The sequence below is a fragment of the Anoplophora glabripennis genome, unplaced genomic scaffold (assembly GCF_000390285.2).
Source record: "Anoplophora glabripennis isolate ALB-LARVAE unplaced genomic scaffold, Agla_2.0 scaffold747, whole genome shotgun sequence".
Taxonomy (NCBI): Eukaryota; Metazoa; Arthropoda; class Insecta; order Coleoptera; family Cerambycidae; genus Anoplophora; species Anoplophora glabripennis.
In genome coordinates, this window is record NW_019416878.1 from 144,928 (window position 1) to 156,810 (window position 11,883).

At 31.9% G+C, this 11,883-nt stretch overlaps 1 protein-coding gene across 1 annotated transcript in view; it reads right to left on the bottom strand.

The window, feature by feature from the left end:
- The window catches only part of LOC111691999 (putative glucosylceramidase 4), a 44,005-nt gene extending 32,834 nt beyond the window's left edge, over positions 1 to 11,171 (bottom strand). Inside the window, exons 1-2 of the mRNA XM_023455623.1 lie at positions 10,640 to 11,171; positions 5,372 to 5,623 (exon numbers count right to left, since the gene is read on the bottom strand). Of these exons, the coding sequence (XP_023311391.1) occupies positions 5,372 to 5,623; positions 10,640 to 11,131 (744 nt within the window). The 5' untranslated portion in view covers positions 11,132 to 11,171. The remainder of the gene's footprint in view (positions 1 to 5,371; positions 5,624 to 10,639) is intronic.
- Between the last annotated feature and the right edge of the window lie 712 nt (positions 11,172 to 11,883).

An 11,883-nucleotide genomic window follows, 5' to 3' on the forward strand; every position in this document is an offset into this window, starting at 1 on the left:
ATGATAATGATAATGATAATGATAATGATAATGATAATGATAATGATAATGATAATAATAATAATAATAATAATAATAATAATAATAATAATTAAATTTAGAATTATCTAAATGAAATTAGGTATTTAAACATATCTTCCCTGTGACTCAATATACTTTTCGAATTAAAAAATTGCTGTAACATTTCTACCTTTTTGTACCAGTGGCGCCATGATTTTTTAAAAACATCTTGCATCTAAAACTGAGAGTTGCAAAGACAAACCTTTTTAATTTTCAGTTTTACCACGTTTTGTGTTGCCTTTCGTTTTTCAAATAAATTCTACGTTCTTATACAAATATTAATATACACATTTCTAATTATACTCTTATATCCAATTTCCGTTTTTAATAATTATTTTCTGCTATTATTGCTGAAAGCTGAAGGTTTTTTAATGACACTGCAAATTTCTTTAAAATTTTTGCGAATAGGAATAAGAAAAAAGTAATTGTTTTGTCTTCATCGATACTATTAAAAAACATTTTTCAACAATTAATAAACATCTGGACATACCTACTTTTTAAAATGTTTTTTTTTTCTAATCCTTACATTAACGAAAAGATAAATCTTACCAATGATAGATTGCTAAACGTGTGCCTGCTGTCGTCATGTAACATAATTTTTAAATCGCTGAATGCTGAATTTCTTATAGTTGGTCCCAAATTCGCGCCTATCCATTTATTCTGAAAATAAATATGTGAACATAAATTTAATTATTACCTATTTTTATGATTGTATGCAAGTATAATTAATTATGAATAATTATTTATACATATGTATATACATAGACAATAAATTTCAGTGAACAATAGTCATTGTTAATATGAATGATAGCAAACATCTACAGGGCCTTCCTTGTTGAGGTTAGCACAATTCGGACGATATTGCAACTTTAAGATGACTTACTGATACCGCTGTTCTTAAATAACCTTCCAAACCAGTATCAAAGGACCACGCGTACAGTTAATGGAAATCGGCAGTCCGTCAAATTGTCCTGACCCAAAGTTGTCATGGGCCCAAGACCCAAAAATGAATATTTATCGAGATAAGCGACATTGAAAGTAAGCGAGTCCCATTGCGCTTATAAATAGTCTTTTTCACGGAAAACCGTATGGATCTTCTTCTCTATCTCTTTCTCTCTGAGAGAAACAAAGCCAGTTCGCATGTGGCACCTTCCTCTCGAAACAAAGAGAAGATTTTTGAAGGGATAAAAAAGCAGGCGTAAAAGCAAAGTTGAAAAGTGGTCATAAAATTAGATAAAGGTATGTAAAGTAAAAAAGTTGTCAAGAAGAAAAAAATCAGGAACGATGAAAGAAAAAAGTAAGCGCAAAGGAAAAAAGCGTACATAAAAAATAACCAAGCGGATAGAAAGTAAAAACAAGCATGTGTCTAATAAAAAAGACATACGGAATGTCAAAAAATACAGGCACAAAGAAAAAAGAAAGGAACTCGCCTTGTTTCTCTCATACGGCTTTCTGTAAAAAAGACCATGTCGCTTATCTCGATAAGTAATCATTTTTTGGTCTTGTGCCCATGACAACTTTTGATCAGGACATCTCAAACTATAACATATTTCATTTTCATACAATTTGACGGGTTACCGATGTCCATTAACTGTGTGCGCGGTCCTTTAGTATACGTTTTTGGACACTTATATTAGGGTCAAATCACTTTATCGGGTCCGAGGGAAGTGAGGATCGCAGGGGGGGTCCTATGCTCTTTTTATGGGACTAAAACCTGCCATCAACTTGAAAAAATTAAATTCTATTGAAATTATTTGCGATAAACATTATCTATATAGCAAAGAAATCTACTCAATATGCACATAACATACACATTGAAAATTAACAACATAAAAATGTCATATTTAAGTATTTTTAAATTATATTTAATGAACGCATAAACACTATGTATATGTGACAACAGCGCTAATAATCGAGTGCAGTTGTACACACTGCGAACCTACAGACCTCGGACATCGGAGGTATTGCGCGTCAAATTCGGGTAAAACTGCCTACGCGTTCAAAAATGTATTGTGTGTAAACTATGAAAAATATAATTATTATATATAGCAAATATATATAATTATCCTCGCGAAGCGAAGATTTGTATCCTTTATTTAAAATCCGTAAATCATGTGAACTGGTAAAACAACGAGAAAATAATTATGTTAATTTAGTTCTAAAGAAATGAAATGACACTCGCGCCCATCTCTCGTCCAAGTCAAAGAAAATGTTGGATGCAATTTTGAAGGTTCTGTGATAGAGATTACATTATTACTCACTATTCGTGTTGTTCATCTCTATTTTAGTAATGTTACAAAAGTTTTGCAACTATAACTGATATTTTAGATATCAAGTTTGCTGAGAAATATTTATCTTCCTTTGTTATTCTGTACAAATGCTTTTATCTCAAGTATTACTAATTATATTAATCAAATAAAGAAACCTTTATGTAACCCTAAATATTGCTGGGTACGAATTACGATGTTTTTATAAACCATTAAATATATTAAAAGGATTTACGACTGTATTTTTTATTCCAATAAATATATCACAGCTTTTTTAATTAATTTAGTTTTTTAAAAACATTACAAAAAATAATCTGTTGCGGATAATTTATTGTTGATAACAATTTACATGGGATAAAGGAAAAATGTATATGTTTGAAATCAATTTCGTTTTTATCAAGTTTTTCAAATGTATTCCCTCCTTGCTGTCAACTGATTGCGACGTTGCCACGTTGTTAATCCTCAAGTCAGACAGAAATGCAATTATTGGTTTCTGTTTCTGATTAATACAGCTGTATTATGTTCTAAACTTACATTAGTTTTACATCAAAAATAAGATAATACTATGGAAAAGTTTTGTTTCACAATTTCTACATTTTTTCTCAGTTATGGGCAAAAAAAGAGCCACACCGTCCATCTTCGCCATATAAACGTATGTTAAAATGAACAACTTTCAACAACAATATCTCAAAATCTAGATTCAAAAAAAGTTTCAAAAAAATATGACGCACAGAGGGAGCACTGGGTAATACGCTAAATAAATTTCAAGTACATCTGTGCATTTTAGTAAACCCGATATACTTCCTTAATAAGAAAAACTGTGGAATTTTCTTTTCCTCTCTAAAAATGTGATCCTATCATGAAATTGTGATAAATAATTAATTTGTTACTTCCGTAAAATTTTGGTTAAAAGACAAAGTTTTCAATAAAAAATTTTAAATGTGCCATGCTATATTATATTATGTGCAAGAATAACATATCAAAGTAATGCATCAGAAAATAATAATATTGCTTTTTAAACGCCGAAGAAAACTATTTAACACATTTCAAAAATTGCGAACACATAATAAAAAATAGAGAAAATGAATTTAAAAGAGACAGACCATTTATAATACCTATCATTATACCGAAAAACGCCGCAACCATTAAAGAGTGAGAAATTGACATTAATGGGTCTAAGATAATATAAACTTATCTGATAACAATGTGAAGCTTAGCTCAAATGACATTTATCTCTATAATGAATCATGCTTTCTTATCACATTTGTTATTTACTTATGATATCAGATTTGTTATTTACTTATTTTTGTTGCAAAATTATTATTTGACAACACTGGTTAATAAATCTTTTAATTTAAAATCTGACTAGGCTGTTGGACTTTACCTTCTCTCAATTGGGTTTGTACCAAAGTTCATTAAAAAACGTCCACTTTAATTATAAAATTAAGTGCGTTTTATTGGTATAATGCCACCTGTGTTACCTGATATTTTAAAACTACTTCATGTTTAAAATTCTACTTTCACAGATTTAGAGGTTGTGTGTGTGTGAATGTGGATTGATGGCTTTGGTAGACCAATTAGCCAGGGCTATTTATTTAGAGGTTCATGAAATACACGGTGTTCCATAAGCACATGATCAAAAAAGTACTGCGACATTCTTTGGCTCACAAGAAGACGATTTGACCTAACTTCCATTAAGAAAAAATGTCTGGCTCCTCTGCTATTGACTGTCAAAGTTCTTGAAAAAAATATGTATTTTGTAATATATGGAGAATGTTACGATGGATTTTAATGAAACTTGCTGTGGACTTGTTCCTAAGTAAAACTCATGTTTTGATGAAGCAACCGCGTCCATCTGCCTTGGACTAGTGGTAAATTCTTGAGTGTTTTGGTACAGGAATTACCAGAACTTTTTATTTGGTCGCTGGAATCAATTCATTTTATTTTTATTGATGCATCAGTCTTTTTCGAGATTTTCCTGCTCTTGGTAAAATCTTATAGCATTCATAGTTTTTACGCAATTTTTTTTTTTCAATTTTAGACAGTCATTATCACTACTACTCAAGTACAACAACTACTCACTACAACTACTACCATCGTAGAACTAGTAAGCGATGATGCCATTTTATAATAAATGAATTGTCAATCAATTCGTTTCGAATGGCGTTTTCTAATGAAGAGATGACCGACTGATCAAAGTCTTAGGGTTTTGCGAAGACAACTTGGGTGGGAGTGTACGCGTCTACGCGGTGCGATACCCAAATCGACGGGTTCCAGATTACCGATTTACAAGAATTGGAAAGAGTTTGCGGGAGACGGGAATTTGGTGTTCGAGCCGTTGACCGTGTGGGTCGTCCTCAAGTACGAAATGCAGCCGTTGAGGGAGACGTTTTAAATAGGATCGCTGAAGATTCAAATATCAGTAGGTACCCGCCGTCCGACAATGGAATTTGGAGTACCAGAAAGTACAATTAATCGCATCATAAGACAGCAGTTCCTCCATCCTTATCATGCGATGTCTATTCAGGAGCTTTTACCATACCATTTTAATTAAGGAGCGCGGGCACGTGATCCAAATTTCACCAGCCGAATTTTATTCACCATTAAGCAGAAGAAATCCCTCATCGTAACATTCTCCAGGTATTACAAAAAACATATTTTTTTCAAGAATTTTGGCAGTCAATAGCAGAGGAGCCAGGCATTTTTTCTTAATGAAAGTTAAGTCAAATCGTCTTCTTTTGAGCCAAAGAATGTCGCAGTACCTTTTTGATCATGTGCTTATGGGACACCCTGTATATTTTGCAAGAAAATTAGTAAGTATCTAAATAATATTTCAAAAAATATCCCATTTTGATGAAATTCCTATAATGAATGTCGGCATAACTTACTAATCATTAAAAAAGAATATTTATAGTAATATAAAATCATCTTATACGCTAGGCTATGGTTTTGCGTTACCAGAAAGGAGCAGTAGAATTTTCCATTAATGAATATTTAATTATTTAAATATTTTCGTAGTACATTTTCCCATAGGAGGCACTTACCATTTGTGAGGGGGACCAGCCCGCACCACTAGGCTCATTCTGCGTAGTCATACCCCAGAAGGAGATGTTACGCTTATTGTACTCTTCGTAAAACCTCAAATTATAATCGGCCCAAAGTTGATAGTATTCATCTTTAAGACTACCTGTAAACCAATCGTTGATCGTTTTCATCCAAGTTGGCGCTGACCAGGCAGAGGCAAATAGTTTAATATTGTTGTTTCTCAACGCCTTTGCTTGTAGGATAAAAGGAATCTAGAGTAAAATAATATAGAGATTAGTGTACGCTAACTTATAAATTATTTCAAATTGAACGTATGAAGTTATTATACTCGACGTTGATATACGGGGTGTATTTAAATGAAGGGGCTGAAATGATACCACCTTAGGTGAAAATAAGTTGGTTTAACCTAACAGACCTATATCCCAAGTCGCATAATAAAAGGGTGTTAAAGTGAAAAATAAAATATGGTTTTTCCTTAATAATTTCTCAAGTTTTCGTCAGAAATGTTTCAAATTTTCTAGACAGAGGATTTTTTAGGGGTGATCAATATAATATAATAATCATTTTTAATATTTTTTCTGGCCTCGTTTATACTTTTAGTAACAAAATATAAAATATTGGACTTTTTTTAATAAAAAAGTTATACTTATTTAAAATGACAAAGCTGGGAAGATATTTTTGATTTTATAAATTAGTATTTCGGATTTAATTCCTCCCGGAATATTAACGCCCAAAATGGACATTTTTGTTAATACATTCAGAATTTATTAGGTTATCAAATACGACATCTCGAACGACTTTTAAAATAACGCAAAAAGATTTTATTATCTGCCATGCCATTTTAAAGGATATGGATGGATTCACTTCGGAAAATAGTTTATATAAATCCATCCTAAAAATTTTGGGAACAAGTTAAGAGAACCACTATAAACTAAATAATTATTTATCGATATTTTTCTTATACTATTAATTCTGATACAGGTGTGCGAAATTCGGTTGAAGTTCAGACGATTGAAAAATCATAACAAGAAAATATCTAAGTACATTGTTCGAAGTGCAGAATTATACATAGAAATTTAAAGTAATTTGAAATAGTCACTGATTGAGCTTATGTGTGTATATAAAAAAATTTCTAACACCATCTGTCGGAATCCGTTTCATTTTCTATATACAGGGTGTTAAAATTTAGGTAAATAGAATGTATGTTTTTGTCTCAATAAGGGTTGACAAATCAATGGAACTGGTCCACTATTACTCCAGTCGAATTAGATCATACTTAAATACTGAAAGTAAAAAAAAAAAAAATTGTTAGTAGACATTTTATTGAACTTTATGATGGGGAAGGGTAAGTAGATTGATAATTTCAAAAAAGTAAAAGAAGTGACGCTAAGTTCGCAAATTGCAAAAATACGTATTTTTTCACATTTTTACTGCCCATGAAAATCTAGACGACCTATCGGAAAATTAGTTAGGTAATTAAATTACCTACAATTTAAGGTACTAAAGTCATTTTTCACCAATTTGTTAACAATAAATTAAAGGTTATAGCCACTTCTAGTCGGCATGGACTATAGAAGTTTGTTTTGCCTCGGCTGGTCGTAGGTTGGATGTTTAGATGTTCACCGAAGAAGCTTGATATCAGGTTGTCAGAAGGATTGGAAATAAACTTGAATTCAACAGAGACAAAAAAAATATGTTTATTATTTATAAGGCGCCACTAGGGATTATCCAGATGGACATCTCTGTTCTCTTCACTCTCCCCTAGTAGAGTAACTCGGCCATACACAAATTTTTATGGAATATAAAGAACTTACTTCCTACTTACAACTTATATTCTCAGTTCTTATCAGGTACATGTTCCGGATCTATCACAAATATAACGGACAGCTTCCAGTCCAAAATCACACTTAATCCTAGCTCAAATTATGGATTCTACATGGACCAATTTCATTTTACTTCATTCCTATCTGATTCTTATCTCCTATTTAATTGATTCTTATCTATATATTATTATTTTGGAATCTTATCTAACTCTTAGAATCTGGCAAAGCTAAAATTATTTAAAAAAACAGTCCTAATTAGTATAAAAAATAATTGACAGGTGGTTTTGCAAACTATTTTAACATCTAAAACTTACAATTTCTCACATTATACTTAAATTTTGAATACATATTTCAAATAAATGTATACCTTTTGCACGATGTTTGCTGCACGATTTTTAACTAAGACCATATGGAAAAATGTGCTTTATATGTGTAGCGTGGGTTGTTGCCAGCCAGAGCTTCTGGAGGTAAAATGTCGGAGAACTTCCTCCTTCTAATTCTTATACGATAATCATATATCAGTGATACCAATTTACTACTTCCTCTCTGGCTTTGATTTAAATTTTAAAATCCCGTGGCAAACACATATAAAGTATAGGCAACTCTGGTTACAAATCGATGTTTAATCACTAGTATATCGTATCTCTATGATTTATTAATTGACAACTTGTATTAATCTCAAAATTTAACCAGCAATTGGATTTACACAATCACTGCAAAAGTTTAAATTTAAATAACAACCACGGTCATCTAATTGGACTTGTTCTGGACTGGTGTCTACAGAGTAATACATACTTAAGTGCTATACAAAATATCTACATGAACTTAAATCTACAGGTTGGTTATACAACAAAGTTTTCACATAATACAAATTTTCTTAATTACATTGTGGTAAACATAACTACTAAATTTAATTTTCAGACTGGTGCAAAGTTCAAATAAGGCATATGGTATGATATTTTGCAAGTTGATAAGAAACTAATCGATATGATATAACAAAACAAGTGTGTATGTTATAAGATCAAAGGGCGAAAAACCAGTTTTCGAAAATTGCGCATTACTATTGCAAAAAGCGATGGATCTTGATGAAATTTATGGAAAATACGGTGAATCCAAAGACCAACATGTATGCCAAAGACCGATTCGTTTAACCGTGAAATTGTTGCTCCAGGTTAATTCATTTCGTTCGTTTTCTGCAACTAATTGTTTAATTTTTAAACGCTAATTTTAGAAGTTAATATCGTAATTGATCCAAAGAAACGTGTCGAAACGAAATTCAAAGAGTTGAAATTAAGGAACTCTTTACCACTAACAAAGTAGGACATGCAAAACAGTGTTATATACAGGTTGTCTAGGGCTAGGCAAAAGCCGCTCGGGAATTTGCTCTTTTGGCATTAAATAGAGTTTAAATGCAGCAGATTTTCGAGACTCGGTGCTAGTAATAGATTTTTTTTAACCGAATTTGAAACGTTCAAGTCAAAAATCTCGCGAGCGATAGAGAGCGGCGTTCGCGCGCATGCGCTCCCGCATGCGGGCTGTTCATGAACTGCTGCTAGTGCATTTATGCCATGAACTATTAATATAAAACTTTCTGAAAATAAAAGTTTAACCCTTTCTTACGTGCAAATAACAATTAACGTTATAAAAAATCTTAGGAACAAAGAGGCGTAGGTGATTTTTTTTAAATTGCAAAAAGGGCAAATTTCCTAGAGGCCTTTACCTGACCCTAGCACAATGTATTTATAACGCTGTTTTTCACGCCCTACTTTGTTTGTTGTAAAGAGCAACTTAATGTTAACTTTTTGAAAATTTTCTTTTTCGATACGTTTCATTGGATTGGTTAGAACCTATATTTACTATATTAACTAGTAATTAAACAATTAGTTGCAAAGAAAAGAACGAAATTAATTAACAAATACCTGGAGAAACAATTTCACGGCCAATTGAATCGGCCTTTGGCACACATGTTGATTTTTGGATCGACCGTCTGTAGATACCTTAAAGACTAATTTTCCGATAGGTCGTCTAGATTTTCATGGGCAGCAAAAAAGAGAAAAAACACGTAATTTTGCAACTTATTTGCAATTTGCGAACTTAGCGTCACTTCAATCGAGTTACTTTCTTGATATTATCATTCTACATACCCTTTCCCATCATACAGTGCAATAATAATTTTTTTACGTTCAAACTCTAATTCGACTGGAGTATATGTCTAGTGTTCACCTACGTTCGTAAATTTCAGTTAGGTGTTCCCGAACATGTCTAGAGAAATGAGGGGAAAGTGCAGAACCATTTAATTGACTAAGTAATACAATATATCCCAGTATGTCAATCTAGACATTTGAACTAAAGGCTGATGTGTGACTTCAACCACAGCATGTGTATTCTGGTTAGTCTAACCGGGCGTGTTATGAAAATTATACTCAAGTAGGAGAAACTGGACGAATTAGTATAAGCCTTAGCATATAGACGACGAGTCCATTACCATTGGTCTCAGTGGTATGTACATTGTACATATACCGTTAAATAACTTTACAACACAATAAAACAATAAAGATCAAAGTGCAAAGTGCTTTATAAGTAATAATTAACTTTCTCCTTACGTAGTACAACAATAAAAAAATTTGTATTCAAAAATTCATCAACATGCAACAATAAAGAATTAACTCCGAATTTATAGGATTCTACTACTTTTCCGGTTTTACTAAAAATAGAAAGTCAAATTTTGTGTTGTCATGTGCATACCGTCAAGAAGGGTTTTAGTAATTTTTTTGTAATTTTCTTAAAAACGGTGAGTCCTACCGAAAAGATATAAAAACACCTTTTCTATTTAATTTGCCTTACCCTGTCAGAAATTAATGTCCGCTCCTGAATTATCTTAATTCTCATCATACTCGAATTATGTATACTTATAAGGTACTGCTCTACACCAAATCTGAATTGATTAGGTCAACCCCTTAGGAAGATATAAATGAAAACAATTTTTTAAAGAAAACTTTGGCACCCTCAATTTATCTCATTTATCATCACCATTTCAAATAAAATATTAGCTAATGCCTTAAACCAAATTTAAATTGCTTTGGTAAAACCATTTGGATTTTTTTTTCACAAAAGCTTTAACACTGTATTTCGGTAACCAAACGTTTTTAGGCATACTTATGTTTACATGAATATTTAAAAACTGTTTTGGATTAATTAGTCTTTACTAAAAATGTTTGCTCTTTCTTTAACACCCTTTACAAAATTAAATACAAGTTGGTGTTGGAAAGTCTGCATCATTATTTGATTTTATGGTTTTGATATAATCAACTGAAACGTCATATAACATTGATCTAATATAAATAAGGTATCTACGACACAATCGCAGTATTTTTGTTCCGGAATTAATGGTCACTATGAGTGCTTGCTGATCATGTCTAAGTAATGTGCAATAGAATTATTTACCTTATAATCTAAATCATCCTGTTGAAGCGCAAAATGTTCCAACGTGTCGTCCCCCTCAACATCATCATAAGAATATCCTCTTGTTGAAAAGTCAGTTCCACCAATAGGAACCCTGCACAGACTATACGCGATACCGCTGTTACCAAAATAGCTTTCTATTAAATTTTTTTCAGCCCCTTCTGGTAGTAGCTTTATGTTGATACCACCAAATCCGATGATATTTTGATGCTTCGTATCTTGATCGACAGTGATAGAGCTTTCTTCTCCATCAGTATTTTCGACGAAAGATCCGGTGGTGCTGTAGAAGCCTAATTTGGCCTTGCTGGTAGAATACAGTTGATATTTTCCAGTAGATACATCCAATTCTGGAACAGTGTCACAGTATTTTGCATTGCAGACGCAGACACTTCCCTCGTCTGTATCTCTAATGTTACAGCTTTGACTGAGAACTGATGTTACAACCATGGACAGTATTAACAATGGAACCACCATTTTCGTTACTGATTGGTATGTTCCATAAGTACACACTGGCAAAGCCGCGTAGACACTGTTTTATACAATTTTTGTCAAGTTTTAAATGTAATTATTTTGTTTATCTATAATCATACACTTATGTTGAATATCGCAAATTAAATGACTAGCGATTAATGATTATAATCAAGCTCTACTACAAAGAGATCATAAGTACTATTTTTTTACATAGGAATGTTATTCAGGAAGTTCTCCTTAAGAATAGAATTTATAATTGTTATTTGCACATACTTATAAACAAATACCAAAACTTTTAAAAGAAATGGCATTTTGAAGCTTTTAATTTTACTCTTTTTAAAAAATCTATGTTTTTTTGTTATTAGCTCTTGTAACTGTTTATATTGATTGAAAGAAGTACTCTATAGGCCACATGCTGCCAACTAGCATCGAATTTACCAGCAATATCTGGTGAATATTCTAGAATAAAGTAAAAATCTACTCGCCTATCCTTTGCAAATATTGTTTAAGCATTATCACTTTTTAAGTAACCTGTTTTGCGAATTTGCTAAGGCATCAGGATAAAACCGGCTAATAGATGGGTATAATATACTACAAATAATTTATGTATGCATCAGAAACAGAAGATTTATTTTCACATTAAGGGGGGCGTTTTATGCGCTATTTTTAATGAATTTTTTGTCCAATTGTTTAAAAAATCTAAGCAAGTTAGAAACGATATCTCTTCACTGTAGTACTCATACAAGTGTTCTTCA